Source organism: Balaenoptera acutorostrata, chromosome 2 (genome assembly GCF_949987535.1).
Source record: "Balaenoptera acutorostrata chromosome 2, mBalAcu1.1, whole genome shotgun sequence".
Lineage (NCBI taxonomy): Eukaryota > Metazoa > Chordata > Mammalia > Artiodactyla > Balaenopteridae > Balaenoptera > Balaenoptera acutorostrata.
In genome coordinates, this window is record NC_080065.1 from 117,214,165 (window position 1) to 117,238,719 (window position 24,555).

The 24,555-nt window shown below is 36.8% G+C and overlaps 1 protein-coding gene across 6 annotated transcripts in view; it reads right to left on the minus strand.

The window, feature by feature from the left end:
* The window catches only part of RAPGEF6 (Rap guanine nucleotide exchange factor 6), a 231,694-nt gene that overhangs the window by 13,204 nt on the left and 193,935 nt on the right, over positions 1 to 24,555 (minus strand). For 4 of the 6 annotated variants that reach the window (XM_007188525.3, XM_007188519.3, XM_057541079.1 and 1 more), the window contains 6 exons: positions 20,279 to 20,490; positions 14,391 to 14,514; positions 11,962 to 11,985; positions 8,434 to 8,654; positions 3,380 to 3,571; positions 704 to 838 (listed from right to left, as the gene is read on the minus strand). In XM_007188525.3, the coding sequence (XP_007188587.1) occupies positions 704 to 838; positions 3,380 to 3,571; positions 8,434 to 8,654; positions 11,962 to 11,985; positions 14,391 to 14,514; positions 20,279 to 20,490 (908 nt within the window). The remainder of the gene's footprint in view (positions 1 to 703; positions 839 to 3,379; positions 3,572 to 8,433; positions 8,655 to 11,961; positions 11,986 to 14,390; positions 14,515 to 20,278; positions 20,491 to 24,555) is intronic. The other 2 variants (XM_007188521.2, XM_007188526.3) reach the window with 1 other exon arrangement.

Consider the following 24,555-nt stretch of genomic DNA (forward strand, 5'->3'; position numbering starts at 1 on the left):
GGTACACGGAGAATGTGGAGGGCCAATGTAAGAAACACACACGTTATTTAGAATGCTACATTTGCAGCTGACATGAAATGGCATCTTACATGCATACTACCCAGGCTAGTCAAAAAAAGAAAAGCTTCCGTCTGAATTATGAAAACATAGATAAAGAAGAGCAATTTCAGATTTTTTAATTCAAAAGGTTCTACATTAGCATAAATGTAAAAATCCACAAGGGTGCTGTATAGGTTATAATAAATCTTGATTAATAAAAGGTAGTAACACTCCATTACTCAAGAAAAGAATGTATCATCCTAAATATTTGTTTCATTTCCTAAATCTTGTAGTTGGTTAAAAACAATTTCTTGTAGATATTCTTATTTTAAAATACTTCAGAGAATTGTTTGAGTTAATTGGTAATTTGAATAACATCAAGAATTTGTACAGACCAAAACAACTGTGAGTTCTGCCTTCATTCTTATCTATACTTGTCCTCCACCAAAGAAGGACCACACTTTGAACGCAGGAGTCCTAACTCCATGATGCGTAACACCTGGAAACCATATAAATAACACAATCCAAAACATGAAAATGCAGGAAGTATTACCAGTTACACTTTTCTTCACACTTTCTATTATTACCATAGACCAAAAGCAAAATATGGGCCACATAGTGTTGTTTGGTGTAACAAGAACTAGCTTGAACAATTTTATCTTACCTTTGCGAGGGGAACCTTGAGGAGACGCAGGAGGACTAGAATGTAAGGATGATGCCATAGAAATAGTGTCTTCTGTATGTTTCTTACCACTTATTTCTTCAGTTGTTCCTAAAACTTTCTGAGGTAAACTTGTACCTAAAAGTAAAATCAAAGAAGCAATTAAGTATCACTTCACAATGTGATGCAGTTGCCTAAATTACTACATAACTAAAGCCATGATGCACAATGGCTAGTGTAGTTAACTGAAATGTATAAATGACAAACGGGGACTAAATGACTGGGTAATGGCATACAGAGATTCTCACCTCTAGGTTATTTGTTCAAATTCAGCCAGTCAGCGCAGATCAGATTATAATAGCTTTTTTGGTTTGTTTTGTGGCATAAGGGATATTGATTTAACAGTCTGAGTACAGTGTCCCACCCCGCACAACTGACACACTTATTGGAAATCTTAGTAGAGAAGGCATGGATTCAAACTCTTCCCTCCCCTCTAGAGGTGGCCTCTCCAAGTCAGGGCAAGGCACGTGGCAGGGGCAGTGCAGGGGTGCTGGCACTGTCACTACCTGTGGTGCATCTGTGCTGTGGGTACACAGAAGCTGCAGGGCTGCCAGTCCAGCCCTTTTCAAGAGCACTAAATTCACACTACAGGAGAGAAGCAGACAACAGAAAGAATCATGAATTTATAGAAAAATAGTATGAAGCCCACTGGAAACATTCCTGCAAAGTTCTATCATCACTCTCGTCCAATAGCTGGTCCTTTTCAGCATAGGTCAAACTTAGCAATGCTTTCAAATACACTGGTATTTTTACATACATCCTCTCGAAAAAATGTCAAAGAGGTATTGACACTGTTTTTAACCAGTAAAGTAAGCCCAACTTTGGTGAGTACTCAGCATAGTAACAAGCAGCCCTTTGATACTGAAAAAATTTAAAACACAGTATACAAACACTACTCTTAATTAAGTGCCATTTTAATATAAATATATTTATCACACAAATAATAGTCATATTAGAGCAAGAGGGAAGAGGGCTACCTGGTACAAATAACACTGCCTCTCAAGTGATGACATCCAAGTAAGAAATCAGAGCTAGACTTGTCCCATGTCTCACTCCTACCACAAAATCAACTTCACCCATTTTGCATCCAATTCTCTACTCATTTCCACAGACACCAAACTAGATCAGGCTCTGGGCAACTTCCCGTTGCTACATCAGCCTTCCACTAAGGCTCCCTATCTCCAATCTCACAGCCCTTCCTACTATAGACCTCCTCCAACATAAACTGGACCATAATCTTGCCTTGCTCAAACTGCTTTAATAGCTACCCACTGACAACTTTCCTCTAGCATGTCATGTTATAATTTTGGCATGTCTATGACTTTACTTCTCTTCATCGTGGGACACTGTTTAGTACTGTGTTAAAAGTAAGGATTTTGAGCCAGTTAACCTGGGCTCAACTGCCAGCTCCATCTCTTACTCGTGGTGTGTAAGTTACTTAGACCTTCTATGGTTCCTGTGTAGAGTAAGAGTATTATCTATCTTTAGGGTTATTATGAAGATTAAATGAACATAATATATAAAGTTAGTAAAACACTCAGAACCGTGTCTGGCATTCAGTAAGTGCTCCATAAGTGTTAGCATTAATTATTATTGTCTCTCAACACTCTACAGCTTTGTACTCAGAGGCAGCAAACCGCCTGTAGCTCCTTGTAGATATCAAATTCTTCCTCTGCCTGAAGCAACTTCTCTGGAATTTTTGCCTAATTACCTCCTTCCTAATCAACCTTTAAGACTCTGCTTAGGTGTTATCTCCAAAAGGCCTTCTCTGGAGCACTATCTTACCTCTGTCTACCCTAAAAGCCCTCCCTCTTTTGTTCTTTTATATGTTATGTACATGCTCCTGGCATAATAGTGAACACATTACATATACTGAAGTTATCTATTTGTGTGAATGTCTGTAACACCAGACTGAAAATCTGGCAAAGGAAGGGGCATTTCTTATTCAACTTTGGATTTCAAAACAATATCAAATTAAATTCACAAGGTTCTACTGAATATGTCCTATGTATAATGTATGAACTAAATAATAATGTTAGGGACCAAATCTAATCTAGCTTCCCATTTGAAAGCTAAAATAGTGATACTGTTAAAACAACAAATGAAAGTAATTTGGACAACATCTACATGGCCTAACAGAAGAAAAAAAGCATGGTCTATACTTGTATATTTTACACTTGCTTCTTGTCCCCAAGCTAGGTTTTCAGAAGTGGTCATTAATGAAAAACCAACAAACCGTCTTTTTTAGAAAGAAGCAATTTCATTATTTTTAGATGCAGCAATTTCATAGGCTGCATCTGCATTAGATAATTGAGTAAATGCACCACTAAATGCAGTAAGCCCTTGGTACCCAAATATACTGCTATACGTTTCTGGCTGATATGATTATAGGAATTCCAACATCAGCATTTAAAATATGCATGCAGTCATCGAATACAGCAAAATGAAGCATTAGGCGCCTATAGGCAAAATGAAGCATTTTTTGACTCATGAGTGCTTTTTACATTACACAAACTACAATAGCTGATCTCCAAAGCATTTACATTTGTAATTATTTTCCATTCTAACTCACCTGAAAATTTCAATTAAATGAATGCAATATTAACTGTGAATACTCACTCAGTGTGGCAGGGTCTTTTGCTTGTCCCTTCTTCCTGATGGGGTGCAAATTTACAGCTGGCACCTGAAGCACCTGGCTCACTCTGTGGGGCTGATGCAAATGGGCTTTAGCTGCTTGGCCAGCTGACCTCACAGGCACTGGAGACATTTCTGATGACTTGACTGATCTTTTCTCACTTAGATTCTTGGTCACTAATAGAAGAGAGTAAGAAATACATAATTCTGCACTTTTTAAGACAAGGTTATTACCACTGACAATAGTACACGGCTCATTAAAACCACCTATTTTTAACACAAAAAGGATTAATTTTCCTAACAGAAATTTCATGTATTGTGTTATTTCAAAAATTTTGTAGAATTAAGTTACTTTTACTCCCTAAATTAAGATAACAGACTTAATTAGCTCCATCTGCACCATCACCCTAACGGCCAAGTTAACATCCTCTCATCTGTATTATTTTTTTTGACAGATCCTGCCTCAGGTTTATTTCTACAAATAACACAGGATGACACCCGTCCCATGCAGACAACACCTCAGGGGTCACATCAGTCCTTCTGTCTTCATATTGGCAGACAGAAGAGCCTTTGTGGGTGCCTAGGCCACCTTTGGGAGCCAGAGCCAGGGTCGCAGCTGCATCCTGTGCCCTGATTTAAGCCTTGGCCTCTGGCCAGCGGAGCCTGAGACCCTTGGTGATGTGGGAATGAGCACGTTTCCCTGAGCTTGGGGTGAGCGATGTAGTCAAGTCAACTGAGCTTGTGGCTGCTGCCCTTTGGAATCTGGGCTTGACATCCTTGGGCTTTATAAGAGCCTATATAGCCTTGGCAGGTACACTCATGGCCTTGGTGCTTCTGGCCAGCATCTTCCTCAGGTACTTCTTGTCGTGCCTCTTGGCAAACCTAATGTTCCTCAGGAACTTGGAGTCCACCCCCTTCAGAGATTCAGAGCTTTGTGATCAGGGTTTCTTGATGCCATTTCTGTGCCATGTATGGGACTTGCTGTTCATGGTGTGGTTCCTGAACTTGGCCATGTGTGCACCAAAGCCCCGAAGCACTTGGAACCCAAAGAGCTAGCATCTTCTCATTTATACTACTGTAATACTCCCCTCACTGTATCAATTCCAGCATGCCTTCAAGTCATTCTCCATACAAGAGTGCAATGACTCTTCCATCATGAAAATCTGATCATGCCATTTTCTTTTTCAAATTTATTTTACTTATTTTTGGCTGCGTTGGGTCTTCGTTGCTGCATGCGGGCTTTCTCTAGTTGCGGCGAGCTGGGGGGACTACTGTTCGTTGCGGTGCGTGGGCTTCTCACTGCGGTGGCTTCTCTTGTTGCAGAGCATGGGCTCTAGGCACGTGGGCTTCAGTGGTTGTGGCGTGCGGGCTCAGTAGTTGTGGCTTGAGGGCTCTAGAGCACAGGCTCAGTAGTTGTAGCGTGTGTGCTTAGTTGTTCTGCAGCATGTGGGATCTTCCCGGACCAGGGCTCGAACCCGTGTCCCCTGCACTGACAGGCGGATTCTTAACCACTGTGCCACCAGGGAAGCCCTATCATGCCACTTTCCTTCTCCAAATGCCCTACACAAACTTTTAGATGACTTGCCACTGCTCTCAGGATAAAGACACAAATCCCTAAAACAAGGTCTATTAGACCCTGCATGATCCAGCTTCCCTAATAACCCACACTCTGCAGCTACTAGATTAGATCCCGTTTTATGTTCTCAAGGCATCCTGTATCCTTCCTTCACAGCACTGATAACTGTAACGATACAACTGTCTGTGAGATTAATCAATTAATGTCTCTTCCCCCCACAAGGCTATACCTAACGTGATTGTAAGGACTGTTTACTTTGTTCACTACTATATCCCTGTGTGTCCAGTGATGGATAGAAAACAGAGGCTTAACAGGTAGTTGTTGAATAAGTAAGTGAAATTATTTCAACAGCTATATATAGGAATACCAGAGATATTTATAAGTAGATGGTTAGTATACTTGAAGATGAACATCAGAATTAAAAACTAAGAACTCTGACTTAAGAAACAAAAAGCTGCCTCCTCTGTATAAAATCAGCACTATAGTCCAAAGAAAAAAACTTATTCCTTCAGGTAGTATTTTTAGTACTTTTAATTCTTCAGGCAGTTATTCAGGGTGGTTTTAATGCAGGTCCAACCTCAATACTCCATGATATTTTTGTTTTAAACACCAAGATAAAAGTGTTCAACCTGTCCCAGCACAGCTACAATAGTTAGCTACTATGCTTTTATTATCAGAACCTAGAGAATATTTTGGGTGATAAGAATTAGGGAATATCTCAGAAAGTCAAAGCAAAGTGCTCCTGGGGGATAACAGGCAGTAGCGCATCAACTGACTGAATCCAAGATGTTACCAACTTTTGGTTAGAGCCATGAAACATTTTCCCCCCCAACACTAATCAATTCCGTATTGACATCTTATTTTAATAGTTGCCATAGTACAAAGAAAAAAATCAAGAGACTACTTTGAATATAAAAAAAGAGGTCATAGGTGAGTGCCAAAACTCACACATACATACTTATTATGAAGAACCAAATTCTATAATGTTTGGCAATCAACTGTTGTTTGGGTTTGGAATTTATTTAAACATTTAAAAATCAATCATGCAATAAAAATCAAAGACTCTCAAACCAAAATAAAGGAACATGAATTGAATTAAATTTTCACAGAACAGTTTAACTTTCAGTTTAAGAAAGACCCACAGGTTTTCTCATTTTAAATCAGTATTAAAATCAGTGGTAGTGAGACACCATTTAGTGTTATGAAAAAAGAAGTAGGTAAGTCTAGGGTGGGTGTGAGAGGAGAAAGGTATCGCAGGTGTGTGTGAATGCATGGTGGGGGGAGGAGAGAGAGAACACAGAGGTTGGTATGTGGGATCTTTCTAGGAGTCAAAAAAGCTTTTTAATTAAGTTTAATTAAGTAATTAGTTATTTGGCTGTGCCGGGTCTTAGTTGCAGCATACGGGATCTTCGTTGTTGCCTGTAGGATCTTTGTTGCGGTGTGCAGGATCTTCATTGCGGCATTAGTTGCGGCATGCATGTGGAATCTACTTTCCTAACCAGGGATCGAACCCAGGCCCCCGGCATTGGGAGCACAGAGTCTTAACCACTGGACCATCAGGGAAGTCCCTAGGCCTCAAAATTTTAACAATGAGCAAAGCATACAAAAGGTTTCTATGCTTCTGAATACCCCAAATCATATTTAGGGAACAAAGAAAAGCAGATAGTGAAAACAAAAGATAAAATAAACAACCTTTTATCAGACAAAAGCAGGAATAATAAATTGCATTCAGTAACCATAAGATGATGAAGTCTATATTGCATTACTTGGGAAAAAATAATTTTGATGATCATTCAAAGCAGCGTCAGAGATATTTAATAAATGTGTATATGGCTTTGAACTTTAAAACATGAATAAAATTTGAAGATTCTATATACTTTTTCAGTCTTTACTTTTGACATGTACCATTTTCTCATTGCAGACACTTCTTGATATCCCACCAGGTGGTTAAGAAATTTTTCCAGATACTTTCCAAGTCTATATACATTTATTATTTTTAACAACCATATATCATCCTTTGTATTGATAAGGAAGCAGTGTACTTAACTATTCTCCAGTGTTTTGGTATCTGTCTGAGTTCTTTTTCCATTGTAATACATGCTGCACAATCCCAATACTGGACACCTCACAGACTGCGTGAGGAGGAGTAAATGGCAATGTTTATAAAAGTGTTTAGCATGGTTGCTGGCATATAGAGAGCGCTCAGTAATTGTTAGCTTTCATTATTTTATTTCTTTCTCTTAATTTAATAGGTTTGATGTAGAAAGAATCTGAGATAAAACATAGTACCAATACTTGCTTGAGTTCTACATTTAGGAAAACAGAAGAGAGCTAAGATGAAGAGAAACTTGTTCAAATGGTAATAAATGAGACCCAAACTCTGTCTCCATCCTTTAGTAGGTGTTCTTTTCATCATACCCCATTCATTTTCCTATTTGTAAAAGTGTTCAAGATACTGTTTTTATAACAACACTTACTGAATGGCTCATTACCCTACATTTTAAAATTCACTGTGAATCTGAATTTTAAAATCAATACTTGGTTGTATTTGCATTTCATCTTTTCTACTCTATTGACATACTTTTTTGATTACTATGTAAATACTACATCATTTATCAATTTCAGGGTCAACCCATGATAATTACAATTTCCGCCTATCAATTAGGAACACAGAAATAGAAAAACTGAACCTCCCCCCTCATATATTCTGTCAACATTTAATCAAGTTCTATACATCATATTGGGATTTTTACTGGTGTAATATTTAATCATATATATAGATAGATAATACTCACTTATAATGGAAGTACAATCATCTTTATTTTGTTGTTATAACAAACACAATGTTATTTTACCATCTTTGATCTCTGCTTTTACAACTCATGATTTCCTTGACCCAGAGACACATACATTCTATTGTCTGTACTTAATTTAAAAAAAACAGTATTGAGAATAGGCTATATTTTGTTCATCGTATTTTCTATTTATAAATATTAGAATATGTCTAATTTTCCTTGTTTTACCGTATTTACTGATGCCTATAATACACCTATTATCTCTAACAGTATATTAATTAAATTTATTGTATTTTTTCAGTTGGTAAATGATATTATCTGTAAAATTTTTAGGAAAGAGAAATTTTTCACTTATTTTACTCTTCATTTAGGGATGAAGATAAGAACGTTCTCAAAGAGAAGGGCACCTCTATAATGTTTCAGTTTTTATCAGAAGACTTTAAAATGCTTTTTAAAGAACTATATCACTCCATTTCTTGCACAGAGTAATCATCAGGAATGGATGAGAATTCAGTATCTGATTAACATGATCACATGATGCTTGAGGTATGTCAGTAAACTTTTGTGAGTGAAAGTTAATTTTCTTGGGACTTCAGGATAATACTAGAGCAATAAATTTCTATTTTGTTGTGCTGTTTAGTGTCACGTAAGTGAAATCTTATACTTACAGGTACCATATGCAGGCTCCCATTGCAATGACATCATCTGGAACTTCTCCTCATCTGTTTCTACATCCAGACTGGAAAGATATTGCTTCACTTTCCTTGCCATTTGGGCATCTTCGTACAGCTTCTTAGCATTAAGCAGAGAGCTACGGCGTGCCTTTTTTTTGTGAGCACCTCCCTGAACATCCAGCATGTTTGAATTTGTGCTGCCTTGACTCAGTGACCTGTAAGAAGATGGAGATCACAATAAGGGGCTGTAAAGATGAGAATTAAGTATGGCAGATTGAAGATTAAAAGAATTCTGTTCTGTTAATGCAACTGCATGCTGATGCAAATGAGTTAAAAGATGAAGAGCATTAATGCAAAGTAATATGGCACATATGGCAATGTTCTGAGTTTTCAGATTCAGCAAAGTTCAGAATTCAAAAGAATAAGTTAACAATTCCCCGCAAAGCAACAAATTCCATCAGACCTGTGTTTGGTGCCTTTGCAACCCATGGCACAACTGTGACAAGTATAAGCATTCCTTTGGCCCTATGGCCATCCACACTCTGAAGATATGGCAAGAGCCTAGTTCAGGACAAGTCCACCCTGAGCCAGATCTCTGCACCAGGATTCTTCAGCAGGGGAGTTTTCTAGAGCAGCTTTGCTTGTATGTGATGCTTTGGACATGCTATCGCCATCACCATTCCTGTATACAGCTGGCCCACTCCGAGCATGCTCACCGATTTTACCAGTAACCAGATTTTGGCCAAAATTCAAATAGAACAACCGGTAAGAAAAATAACGCCATTTATACTCAATTCAATATAGTCAGAGATCAGAAATGCAATAAAAAGCTACTCAATGCTTCCACTCACATATGAAATGGTTAGGCAATATGTGTCTTCTGGATTGGGGATATGGGATCTTTCTTTTGCAATGCCTCTAAATGTGATGAAACTACAAGCTGGGTAGGAATGACTACAATTGAAACAAGCTATAGATTCACATCCAACTGTACTCTTTTTGGCAGACTTCTTTCTACAATAACCACATCTAGAACCACTGGAAAACAGGAACTGCAATGCTATTTGTCCTTTGTAACAAGGATAGCAAACACAAGGTTCTAGACAATTTTTATTTTAAAGGCAGTTGCCATTCTAAAATAATAAGGATATCTATGGATCTTCTAAGTTAGCCTCCCAATTACCCAAAGATATTCTAAATACACAGACCACACCATACAACAATTTGTTTTTTTCCGTGCTCACATACTCTGTTTAAAACAGACAACTAAAATCCTAATGTTTTCATTGTAAATTAAGTGAAATAAAGTTGTAAAAAAATGTTACTTTTCTTTTGCAATTTTAAGATCTTTAAAAGAGTGTGTCTTACATTTGATGGCAACTTTCAATTGCTACTGGTCAGGCAGAAACTGTGATTTGGTTGTTGCTACTTACATATGCGGAAACTCCTAAACTTGCAGAGTGGTTTGGAAAAAATCCAATGGCATTAGTGAATTACTCCCTTAACCTCCAGGAACCAAATGATTATAAGGATGTAGTGAATCTAACAAGTTCAACAACATTACCAAAGCAGGTGTCAAAAGGATGTTAGCCCTAAATATCTGCAAAGCCAACCTAAGAGCCCAGCACCAGCAGCTTTTTGTTCTTTTATGGCTTGTTTTAAGAAGTGTGGCATTACCAACATATTTGATGGCACAAAAGGCAATACTGTGTGAGGAAAAAAAAACCCAGAAACTAATAACTCTAAAAGTGATTCAGAAAATTCATATTCTAAATACGAAGTTTTAGAAAGACCTAAACCAATTTATATTTCATATTTTCTTTTTTATGAATGCAAAAAGGTGTTATGTGATAAAAACACATACCTAAGTTTATATAAGAGCTCTTTTAACAAGTATAAAGTTAAAAAATTCTCAGTGTTAAGAAGGTACTGCAGTGATTTTTCTTCGTGGTACATAAAACAACAGTGGTCCCAACAACTGATGATGTCTCAGATTCAAAGAAATGCAGTAAAATCAAGTCCCAACATTTAGGAGCAAATTTGAATACAAGTATTTAATAATTTTATGTAAGTTGATATAAAAAAGTGTCCAGAAATCTAGGATACATACAAAATTTTAATAAGTGAAAATATCATGATAAATGACAATGTCTTCTAAGCTACTTTCAAAATGCTTTGATGTAAAAACAAAAACACCTAGTGCCTGCAAACATCATACAAAGCAACCCAAAAGCTGAATAAACAGTGAATGTGTTACATAAGTCATTCAAACAGCCCAAAATCCCCACTAAGATATACTGTTCAAGTATTCTTCTTCATAACAGTAACGTTAGCAATCAATTTCTATCTTCAATGAGAAGAACCAGAAAAGATCAAGACATAAATGTAAAGTATAGAAGAAAACACATGAGAAACACAGAGAAGGAAGAAAGCAGAAGGAAATTCAAGTTCACCAAGCTTCAACAGAAAACAAAAGACCACAAATAAGACAAGACTCAAAATAAGTGGCTCACAAAAAATCCTTCTTATATGTAATATAAAAGCATCTAACTTCATGATTCACTATAATCTTAAAAGAGCAAATTTCTTCTTATTTAATCCCTTCATCCACAAAACCCAGCTTTGTCTTCAACTAAAAATGAAAGGACCAGATAGATGATTTATAAGATCCCAAACATTCTATGATTCTACATGGATACCTAGCTATCTATTACAGGATCTGTAAGCAGAGATCTGAACCTACCTGAACAACAAAAGGTGTTGTTAGTTCTGATTCTATTTCAGTTTTAAAAGAGATAAGAGAGTCTTTAATTAAAAGTGGTAGGAATTTAAAACTCAATGCTATATGTCTCATGGTATTAGTGGATCTGAACAATTAAAATCATCCTCTATTTCAATTATTTACTAACTCAATATTACAGTATAGTTTGGATAAAGGCTACACCCTTTTGGAAAACTGATAGAAAGATGTAACCTTTATAAACAACCCTTTTACCCATTTTAATACACTTAAACATTTATTTTTCTAAAATATGGCATGTGAATAAAAGAAAATAGTGTGGACTCTGGAATCAGACTACCACCATTAGTGAATCAGAATCCACCATTAGTGAGCTCTAGGAATTTGGGCAACTCTATCTTCCCCATCTGTACCATGGGAAAAACATTATCTATTTCACAGAGTGGCTGGAGAATTAAATAATTCATATAAAGTGCACAGAGAAGTATATGGCACATAGGAAGCACACAACAAATATATGCTATCGTCATCATCATCTAACTGACCCTGCTAAATAAAATCTAAAAGGGACTTATGGGATGTCAACAATGGAAAAGTAAAGGGAAAAAAAGCTAGTTCTAACACTATTTTAACCTTGTTAGCAAAAGGCATTTGTCAGGAATGTAGGTTGACAGGGTTAATAGAACACATGCTATTTTACGTGCGTGCATTAATGAAAAGGATGCAGTATATGTTAACAGTTGCACAACCTTCATTCCAGTTGCATTCATCTCTACACTTACCCCAGACTCCGCCACCTCTTCTTCCTGTAAGCAAGAGCCACAAACATTGAAGCATGTGTTTGAATAGGAAAGCACAGAAAAAAGACAACAGTCGTGAGTCAGAGAAACTATGGAGACAGAACAGAAAAATTTTACTAGAAAAAAATGGTAGCTTAACAGTAAAATGACTTTAATGGAATACAAGGGGGTAAAATGAATTATGATATGTACTGAAGGCCTAAAAACTCCACAATATTTAAAAGTATGCTTTTAGACCAATTATATTTTTAATACCTAATTCATTTAGAGGCTTATGTTAATAAGAAGCTTAAGGGAAAACATTTACTAACTATGAATTTTGAATTCAAAGTTTTCAGGGAAACCTTAAATTAAGGAATATGATCTTTTGAACATTTTTTTTAAAAAGGATTTTTGAGCCATACATTTAAGCAAGGATGAAGTTACAAGAAACAAAGATTTATAATTTCATTTTTAAGTGCAGAAATTTCTCTTACAATGTGTATTAACAAGAAATTCTGACCAGCAAATCCAACTTAAAATGTAAGTATAAATATATCATCAAAATCTTTATGATCCTGTATCTCCTCACACTACAATTGGGCTGAATCAAGATTCTTTTTAAAATTTTTATTCTCATTTATTTTTTTGCCCCTTCCTCCCAATCCCGACTGGTCTCATTATATCCCTGGCTTGTATCCAATAAGCTCCAGCTCTGGCCAGCCCAAAATTCTGTTTTTCAGTTAGCACACTGACGACTGTTGAAATAAAAGGGGTTACTTTGTCTACACAAGATATTATACACCACCAAACTGGACAATTACTTGCTTAAAGAAAGCTAGTACATTTCAGTACCAGCTGACAAATACAATTGATTCAGGAAAACTTCAGTCTAATCTAATTATGTTTTATTTTTTCCTATACTGCATTCTACTCTAGCCTAGGCCATTCCCAAGGAAACAGCCATGTTTACTGATTTCACCCTCAGTTTCTTCCTCCTTTGCTCATTTCCGAGGCATTGTTGGTACTTAAAATATTATCAACTGGTCTGGCTCACAAAGTCATTATCGTCTTGAGGAACGAGGGTGCTAAAATACATGAGTAGATGGATGTCTGTGTAAGACAACAGGGAGTGGTGGGGCCACTGTACAGGGACATATAACAAAAACAAAAACTTAAAAACAAAGAAACAAACAAATCCTCCAGGTCTGCTTTGGTCCCTGGTTTTTACTGTTTTCTGCTTCTACACTGCTGAGCAATGACACCCCTCATTACATGTAGTGATTCTCAGGGACAGAAGTGGGATGGGTTGGGAAGAGGAGATATGATATACCCCTTCCTCCATACTTTGAGAATTTCTACACTAGAGCAACGATCAGGTCAACTACTTATAAAAACAAAGACTCCTGAACAGTGATTTAGACAAAACAAAACAAAAATAAAAAAACCAATCCTGACACACATTGATTCTGTTTGGTTACAAAAACTCCATCTCTAACTTTTAAAGAACCAAGTATTTTTGTTTCCTTAGTAGGCTATATTTCTTTCAAGCCACAAGAATTGTGTCTGCCTGGGTAAACATTTCATTTTTAAAGCTCTTAGGTACTGAAGCTATACACAAAGGCCCAGAAGAAAATCAGACCAAAAATTAAAACCCTAATATCTTTTTACCCTAAAAATTACAAAAATTACTGGGAACAGCTTGACAACATACTTTATGTTTTATATAATTTGAGGAGGCATTTGTTATTACATTAAAAATGAATTTTAAAAAGCATTCTTAGAAGATCAGGTTAATATTGAATGCAAATAATACTTTCATTTTTATTAAAGATGGAGCATCCTTAAATTTGCACTTTCTAAACTGCGTTAAAGAATTTACATACAAATAAACAGCAGTACCATGACTTGAGACCAAGGAATATATTTTAGAAGAATAAAGTAGAACTTAGGTAGAAATAGAACTTTAAAAATATTCAATAAAAATAAAAGACATATTCAGTAAAAATAAAAGACTAATACTTCATACATTTGGTTAGAAACCAGATGAAAGCATCTGTCCTCTGTGATAACTTCAGTAAAGATCAGCAACTTACTTACATTTAAGTTAGATGACATTTTAATTAACAGTAACGATACAGAACTATCCATGTACTCAAAAAAGTAATAGAGAACTAGGGTTCAAATCTCAGCAATTTATGTAATCCTGGACACATTACTTAACTGCTCTGAGCTTCAGTTTCTTCACATGTAAAAGGCAGGCCAATACTACTACCAACCTTTAAAGGTTATAGTGACAAACGATTACTTGAGAGTGACATCTGTAAAGCACTTAGTACACTGCGTAACAAATGGCAGATGGTCAATAAATGAAAAATATTATATCATGCTCAGTGCCGCTCTGTAACACTTAACACACTTCAATGACATACCTCTGTCGGAACATCATAGCTGGGTCCATGTTAGCAGAAGTCATTCGAACAACTTGACGAATTTCCTTGGCAATCATTCTGAGCTTCTCAAAATTTACTAAACCATCTACTTTGGAATCATTTCCTACAGAATAAAAGTAATTTTTTTTAACTTCCAAAATTAAAATATCTATATAAAGGTAGCAGAAGTCAAGTTATTATTGTTGGAGGCACAAATCAGAACCTTCTTTTTCAAACTGTCACTTTTGTTTTCAAGAACTGATAAACCCATAGATGGTTTAATCCTGCTCCCAGGGAATGAGCTAATGGGAGAAATTCTATTCCTACGGAAGTAATGATTATGATTATTGGAAAGTGAGAAACTGTGCATAGCTTCTAAAAGCCATTTCATTATGCTGTAGGCACACCTAGTAAAAAGTACAGCTCCTCAAATCTAATTCTCCAGATGCTCAGCCCACTCTTAGGCAGGTACGTGCATCTGCTTTTTTGGGAAGCAGAGTAGAGCACTTGAAAACTTAGGTTTTAGCCAGAGGTCACAAAGAGTGACCTTTGGCTTAACTAATCCAGTAAGGTTCCTATGGTTTACGATACTTAAAAAAATTGTAAAATGAGCTGTCAACACTTAAGAAGTGGAAGACATCCCAAGAAAACAAGAATTTCTGACTTATCTCCAAGAAAAAAAGTGGGGTGGGTAGGTGGGGGATTAAATAATAGTATTGATAGGTCTGTTTTCCAAGTGGTAATAATTAGTTAAAATTAAGAGGTGGCTGGCTCGGAGGGGTAGACATCTTCTAGTCTGCCATGCATCTTCTCTTCCCCAGAATTTGAATTTACAATCATGACTTTAATCATTAAACACAAATTTGCTTGGTCATAAGTTCCATGGTTTTTGTTTCTGTTTCACTAAGTAGTTCTCTGAGGGAAAAAACTCATACACCTCTCAAAATGGTCTACTGTTCTTTGACGAGAACAGGAATGAGACCAGACTTAGCCCATATGTTGGCTTACCCAGTTCAAACCACAAGGCAAAAAATTATATGTTCAAAGGGTAATCTAACTGTCTGTTTTTCACACCTGTCTTTAACAGTTGGTGTGACCCTATTTATTTTCCACGTAGCCCCTGAGGTGTCTGTGGAATTCCAAGTCCCTGAAGCCAAGTTTGAGAATCACATGGGTCTGGAACACATGGTGGGCTCCCTTTTTGTAGTAAATGGCACCTATCCATTGGACATATAAATTGTTCAGGGTCTCAACATGAGTTGAAAACAAAATGATAACCAAAAATACTTTCAAGTCACATAAACATGTTCTGAGGGAGCATGTCAGAAAAATATACTTGAAGCCTATAGTAATATTTTCTTATGAAAAAGGAGTGATAATGAAAGTGGGGGCAGTACAACTAGTTAACTGGCACAACACGCCTGCTAAGAACAGTTAGAAAAGTTGGACAAAAATAGAAAAAAAATGTTTTAAGTCATCAAAAAACTATCAAGGCTGTGAAGATCTGAAGCAATAATGAAGATCTGTGGCAAGTTCAGCATTTCCCAGTGCTTGACCCAGCATCTGCTGATTTCAGAAAAGGGGATGATGAGCTGAAAAACTGAGTAGTGCCACCATGACCTTTGAAGTTAGAGAAGAAAAACTTAAGTCTAGATAAATCTTCAGTGTTTTGGGTTGGGATTTTAAAGGCCTATATATATATCCTCAGACTAAAGATAAACTAAATGCAGACTGGGATAAAAGTTCAGTGTTAAATTATCTCAAAATATGAAAATGGTTTATGTGATTTTTGGATTGCTAGCACCCCTAGCTGCCTGGCAGAAGCAAGCTTTAATTCTCTCTGGAGGAATGTAATATTGTCTGAAACCCTAGATTATTTCTGTAATTTCTTTATACACAACATCCATTTGGTCAAAAATAACCAGGTACATCAGGAGAAAATTCAACATGATTGAAATGCAAGGAAAAAAAAAAAAAAGACAACAGACTCATAAAGGATCTAGATTATGGAGTTACTGGAGACAAACATAATAGTAACTGGTAAATATGTGCAAGGTTATAAAAAACAACACTGAGAACTTTGGCAGAGAACATGAAGATAAAAAATAAATTTAAATTGTAAAACTGGAAAAAAAACCCCCAATAACTGAAATAAGGAATTTGCTGCTGAATTTAACAGTAAATTAGACATAGTTGAAGAAATAATTAAAAAATAGGATACTAAGCTGGGAGAAAATTCCAGAATGAGTAAAAATATCCAGGTCAGAGAAAGCCAAATACTGTACCTAGTCACATCATAGCAAAACTAGAGAAAAACAGAGATAGAGAGAAGAGAAAATTATAAAGCAGCTATTAGAAAAAGGGTAGATTATTGTCAAAGGAACAACGAATAAGACTGACACTTGATTTCTCAACAATAACAATGGAAGCCAGGAGACAGTTTTGTTATCTCAAAATGTTGAAAAGTAAGTGCCAACCAAAGTTATGCCTTAAGAATGAATATTGGGCTTCCCTGGTGGCGCAGTGGTTAAGAGTCCGCCTGCCAATGCAGGGGACATGGGTTCGCGCCCCGGTCCGGGAGGATCCCACATGCCACAGAGTGGCTAGGCCCGTGAGCCACAACTGCTGAGTCTGCGCGTCTGGAGCCTGTGCTCCGCAACGGGAGAGGCCGCGACAGTGAGAGGCCCGCGCACCGCGATGAAGAGTGGCCCCCGCTCGCCGCAACTGGAGAAAGCCCTCGCACAGAAACAAAGACCCACCACAGCCTAAATAAATAAATAAATTTAAATTTCAAAAAAAAAAAAAGAATGAATATTAATTAAAGACATTTTTCAAATAAACAAAAAGTAAGAGATTTCATCACCAGTAGACTTGCGCATAAGGGAATAAAAATCAGTGTTCTACAGGAGAAAAAAACCCCAACCATATGAAAACTTTGAAATGCAGGAACAGTAACAATATCATCATGCAGGTAAAGCTAAATAAATACTGACTTTACACAGTAAAGTACAATAACAAACAAAACAATACAAAAACAACAATAGTATCGTGTGGCATTTAAAGGCATGGAAACAACTGTATATAAGTCGGGAGGTGAGTAAATGGGAATTTAAATGGTCTAACTTCTTGCACTGCCTGACACACAGAAAAGTACTAATGAATATTACCTGAATTAATATCAACAAGTATAAATATATTGGGTTGGCCAAAAAGTTCCTTTGGTTTTTAAGTAAAATTAAAAGACATTTTTCATTTTCACCAAGAACTTTATTGAACAACATATTCATCTTTTTGTTCCACTACCTTCTGCCATTTTCCAGGTAACTTCATAATTCCATCTTCCCAAAATTTTTTATCTTTTTGAGAAAAGAACTGTTACAGGTGCCTTTTACAGTCTTCCAGGAAATGGAAATTTTTTCCATTAAGAGAATTTTGTAAAGACCGAAATAAATGGAAATCCGAAAGTGCAATCTCTGGTGAATACAGCGGATGAATCAGAACTTCCCAGCCAAGCTGTAACAGTTCTTGCCTGGTCATAAAAGAAACATGTGGTCTTCCGTTATCCTGATAGAAGATTATGCATTTTCTGTTGACTAATTCTGAACACTTTAGGTCGAGTGCCGCTTTCAGTTGGTCTAACTGGGAGCAGTACTTGTTGGAATTAATCATTTGGTTTTCCAGAAGGAGTTCATAATAGAAGACTCACTCCCTTCCAATCCCACCATATACACAACATCCATCACTTTCTTTGGATGAAGAATGGCCTTTGGTGTGGTTGGTGGTGGTTCATTTCGCTTGCCCTACGATCTCTTCTGTTCCACATTATTGTGCAGTATCCACTTTTCATCACCTGTCACAATTTGTTTTAAAAACGAAACGTTTTCGTTACGTTTAAGTATAGAATCATGTGCAGAAATATGGTCAAGAAGGTTTTTTTCGCTTAACTTATGTGGAACCCAAACATCAAAGCAATTAACATACCAAGCTGGTGCAAATGATTTTCAATGCTTGATTTGGGTATTTTGAGTATGTTGGCTATCTCCAGCATGGTATAACGTTGATTGTTCTCAATTAATGTTTCAATTTGATTGCTATCAACTTCAACTGGTCTACCCGACCGTGGAGCAATGTCCAGCGAGAAATCTCCAGCACGTAACTTCGCAAACCACTTTTGACACGTTCGAGCAGTCACAGCACCTTCTCCATACACCGCACAAACCCTTTTTTGCGTTTCAGTTTCATTTTTACGTTTCTTTAAATAATAAAGTATAATATGCCGAAAATGTTGTTTTTCTTCCATCTTCAATATTAAAATGGCTACACAAAAATCCACCAATTTTGATAAGTTTTTAAAAAATGCACGTTGACATGACAGCTGTCACGATACAATCTAACAAAATTGTTTCGAATGAAGTGAAAGACAACTAAGAGCTACTAGAGCCATCTTACAGAAAAAACCGAACAAACTTTTTGGCCAACCCAATATAATGTCTAGTGTAACACTAGAAAATTAGTAAAACACTGTATAGTTAGCAAGTTAATGGAGGAAAAATACCACTCACAAAAATCAATTAAGGGGACTGCAGATAAACCACATGGCAAAGGGTTAATAAATTAGGTTTTTAAAACTAAGAACTTGCTGTTCATCAAAAGACATCCTTAAGAGAGTCAAAAGGCAAGTCACACTATATACAGGACTTACACAAAATTCTTAAAAAGTATATTAGAAAAACAGAACCTTATAAAAAATAAGCAAGACACTGAACTGATAATTGTCAAAAGAGGACGAATAAATATACAAAAGGGTGTTCAGCCTCATTAGTAATCAGAGAAATGCAAATTAAACCACATCAAGATACAATTACACACCTACTGGAATGGGTAAAAATAAAAAGAATCAATTTACCAGGTGTTGGTGAGAATGAGGAACAACAAGAACGCTAGTAACACTGCCAGTGTTCCACTTTAGTAGATTAACCTCAAACTACTTTCCAAAGTTGATTATATGAATATCAGGACCCATAAATTTCACTGTGAATTATACTGAACAAAAATGCACGTGCACTACGAGATATGTGAAAGAATATTCATAGCAGCATTATTCGTAAACAGTGGAAACTATCAAATGCTCATCAATGGATTGGATGAATCCACTCTATTGCATTTATGTAATGGAATGAATGCTAAATAGTTTTGAAAATGAAGTACAGTTACACTCAAAAACATGGAAGAATCTCATCTCACAAGTCTAATGTTGACCAAAATAATCCAGAAGCCAAACCAACATGGAAGAATCTCATCTCACAAGTCTAATGTTGACCAAAATAATCCAGAAGCCAAACCAAAACTAAAAAAATAAACATACTCTGTGATTATATAAAGTTCAAGAACAGGTGAAACTAAACCACAGTATTAGAAGTCAAGACCCTAGTTATCTTTGGGGAAGATGAAGGTGGTAACTAGGAAAGGGCGTGAGTGGGGGTGCTGGGAGGTAGGCAATATTTTATTTCTTTGACTGGATGTTGGTTGCATGGGTGTTTGCTTTGTCATAATTCATTGAGTTGTTCACTTGTTCTGGGTACTTTTCCGTATGTGTTTAGTAATTAAAAAACGAAGTTGGAAGGAAAAATATTACTAAACGAAACAATAAATAAGATCAAAAAGTCTGATTTTGGTTGTAAGTCAACTTTAAGTTTGAATGCATTGGGTAAATACCTACATTTGTTCTTGTCAATAATGTGGGTTTTGGTTCCTAAGATTTGCTGCATTTAACTGGGTAAAGCTTTAGTGACTTTTAATCAATAGGCTGGAAAATACATTAAATACATCACAATTATGGAGAATTAGCTGAAGCTAAATATGCTAATTTTCAAATAACTTTTAAATACCTTCATGTAGAAAAGTCATATCTTTCTTGACAACGGGGAAGAGTGGAATAATTGGAGGCTGCATGCTTTGACTACTAAGAATATTTCTATATTTTGCCATGTTTCTAGATGGATCAAAAAGGTCTTGTAGATCTTGGAGGTGTTTCTCATACTTGCTTGGTAACTTTTCCCAAGTACCTCTGAGTCGTGCTACAGATGCCAGGTTCAAGCCACTGCCGAAGATGAGAATAAAAACATTAGAAAGGGACTTGTGGGAGAGAAAGGACTCAGGTCAGGAAAGTGTATAAACCAATCTTTTCTAATAAAGGTAAAATAAGCAGGGACAAATTTCAATGTGTTGAAATAAACAAGAGAACCATGAAAAATAAATAAATAAAAGGGACTCCTTGATCTTAAGGAAAACTTCCTTCAAAGGAACTACATTACTTGCCTACAGTTGTATACCAACAGCCTTTATTTTGTAGTCTGCATGTAAATCACAAATATAATAATTCCATAAAATAGGCATTTAACTTAAATATAAACTTCAAGTATCACAATGTTTTGTTATTTGCTTAGAAATAACTTTATGGACACATTATCTATTTGAAAGTGGTGTAAGTAATAACAAGCGTTATATAAGAAGCAAGGCAAGTTCTGGGGTTGAAAACCTTCTTTCCTTGAGATTTTGGCCACTCATGTCCCTGATTCCAATACTTCCATATCCCTAGATTCTAATCCTGTTGTCCCTCAGGCCTTCATATATTCAATGTCTCCTCTCTATAGGATTTTAAACAAACTCAGATAGTCCTAACTTTAAAAATAATGCATGCCAATTAGGCTACAACTCCTCCTCCCTATCCCTTACCTCTATACTACCATCTCATAGGTATGCTGCTGAATGAATAGTGCAATTTTCTTACCAGTTAATCCCTCTTTTGTTCTCAGTCACCCGACTTTTACCAATACTATGGTATTTAAAATGTTCTCTTGACTTCTGATTTTAAAGTGTGCAGTTAAGGTATCTTTGTTCCCTCTGCTTCTCAGAAATCATCCCAAACAACTACAAGGATGAATAACAGGAATGCAAATTTCATCTCCACCAAAACTAAGAGATATCTGTAACTCCTAAACACATTAGAAAGGCTGTCAAAAAATAGTCAAGGTCAACTTTGAGTATGCAAAATGCTGAAAAAGAATGCCTGCAGCTGAAGATGTCAATGAAAGCTGGTAAAGCACAGCTCTCTGAAGCAGGGAACTCACCCAGAAGGCAAACCAGGAATCCCCTATTTGGAACAACACAACAGAGTCCATAGGCTGACAGAATTAGGAGAGGGTTGGACTCTGTTCTTTACCAGAGAGTGTCAGGGAAAGTAAGATTAACACAGTACACACAGTGATATAACATCTTGGCAAGAAGGAATTTAACAGTAACACAAGAAAGAAGGGAGAAACTGAGTTGTAAGCAGCCATAAAACTGCCAATTTTCATTTGCTGGAGAGAAGTAAAGGGTAAAACAATTCACATACAAGCTCTGTTTCTGCTAGCCTGGGACACTGCCCTGGCTCTTCTCCCACATGAATCTCCTGCAGAGAGATGGTATAGGAAAACTCATGTCATTCAAAAAGAAGGAATGAATGCCAGAGCTATAACATGCTGCTACAAGGAAAAACAAAGACTTAAAGATCATAAAGCAGGAAAATGTTCCAACAATACAATAAAAACTGGGACTAATGACTCTAGCCATGATTTCAAATGAACTAATAAAGTAAACAAAGAGTAATGCAGTGATATAAGAGTTTAGGGAAAAAAATATATAAGTTGATAAAAAAGTTAAGTAAAGTTTAGAAAAGAATGGAAGAAAAAAATGCAAACAGCAGAGAAATGAAGGCAACACTGGAACCTACATAAAGAAAAAAAAGACACTGCTAAAACCTTGGGCAAGTGACTTAAAAGAAAGGATTAACAAAAGCAATCAATGGAAATGGACAGAGCTGAAAAGAATAAGAGAGAAAATAATGGATATGGAAGACAAAGGAGATCTAAAATATATATAATTGGTATCCCTGAAGAAGGAAACGAAAATAATGGAACTGAAAAAATATTCAAAAGTACACTTTGAGAAAACTATTCAGAAACAAAAGAACTGAATCTATAGAATAGGTACCACAGTTCCAGAGAACTTGATACAGAACTAAATGAGATGTGGAAACACCCATGTAAAGGTAAATGACTTCAGAGATAAGGAAATAATATGGAGAGTAAACTCAGAAACTTGAACAGCTATATAAAATGCTAGTTGTAGAGCCATTATCTATGAGGTTCCCAAGAAATTACATGTTAGACAAGAATTTTAAAGGCAGATAAACTGACACTGAAGTTCAAAGGCAACAGAAAAACACTCTGAATATGCTCAGGATATATAATTCCCATAAGCCCTTGTGCAAGAAATGACTAGAAAACAAACTTCAACCAGGAGATGACTGGAGAGAGTGATGTCAGCATTATACTGTCATAAGACGACCCTCATTTTACCCCCTGCCCCAACAACAAAAATTCAGCATCTATCCAACAGTAAGTAGTGCCTCTGTGGGAGTTGTGAGACCCAGAATCACAGACCAAGGGACCTGAGAGGAGCCTCACCCACTGGTGTACTGGGTAACAAGCAGGCAGATTTGGGTACTGGCTGTGGAACCTACAGGAGACTATGAAATGGTTCTGGCCCCACTTAGCTGTGGTCTGGGAACACATGGAGAACACTGACTTGGGTGGTCAGCTACAGACATGAGAACCTTTGTGAAGTCCAGGTATCCAGAGGAGAAGTTCAAGCACTCTGTTGGAGTATAACAGAACAGAAAAAAAGAGTGCAGATGCACTGGAATAGAAATAGCTTGACTTTGCTGGCATCAAGGAAACCACAGCTTAAGCCTGAACTAGACGGCCCATGATTTCTCCCACAGGGGAAAGGGAGAGCCAGTGAGTGAATGCTTGGCTGCCCTAGCAGTGTAGGATGCTGCCAAAGACACTCATTCTGTCTTGTAGCATCCAGAGCACTAAAGTGGGAGCTCCATGACTGGGGGGAGGGAACAGATCAGAAGAGCAGCATATAAGATTCCAAGGGGTATTAAAGGGATGCGGTTCCTGCTAAATGCTTCTGGATTCCAACAGGAAGCCCATCCAGGAGCCACAGGGAAAACCTCACTTGTAAACCCCCCAACGTACCCAAGAGCACCTGCAGCTCACTATGCACAAACCCACACCTCCCCCCACTCTGCTACTGGCTCCCTGTGCAAGGTCCCAAGAGAAAGCTCTGGTAGAGAGGAAACACACACAGGAAACAGGCCAGGAGTCTGTGGGCAAAGAAGAAACCGCAAACCTGAGCTGTAGCACTACCTTTAGGAAAACAAAAGAGACACTATCAGCAGCTGACACAGTACATCCTAGGATACAGAGAAGACATACAAGCTTCAGAATTCTGCCACAAGAGGGAAAAGAAGCATGGAGCAGATGTATCCACACAATGCCTGAGAAAGCCTCAGAATCTATCAATATATCAAGAATGATGAAAGGTTTTTTATCCTGAAGGCAACTCATAAAACTCAGAGAAGGTGAATGCTATTTCAAATGCAAAAAGAGCAATGCAAAACTCCAAGTAACTTGAAAAATGAAGGAAACACGACATCACCAAAAGTTCACAATAATCAAACCCAAAGACATGGCGATCTATAATTTACCTAACAAAGAATTCAAAATAGGTGTTCTAAGAAAACTCAATCAGCTATAAGAAAACAAAGACCATTCAACAAAATCAGGAAAACAATATATGATACAAATGAGAAATTTAACAAAGATATAGACATCACAAGAAAGAACCAAATGAATATTCTGGAGCCAAAGAATTCAGTGAATGAAATGAAAAAATGCAGTAGAGAGCATCAACATCCAGTAGACCAAAGAGAAGGAAAAATCAATGAGATAGAGGACAGGAACTTTGAAATAACTCAGTCTGAGGAGAAAAAGAATGAAGAAAGTTGGGAAACCATCAAAAAAAACCCCCAATATACAAACCACTGGAGTTCCAGAGGGAGAAGTGAGGGAAAAGGGGGCAAAAAGACTATTTAAAGAAGTATGGCTGAGAACTTCCCAAACCTGGCATGAGATCTAGACATCCAAGCTCATGAAGCTAATTGGTCACCCCATTATTTCAAGCTAAAACAACTTTCTGCAAGACACATTATAATAAAGGCAGCAAGAGAAAAAAAGATTGTAACTTACAAAGGAAACCCCATTAGGCTATC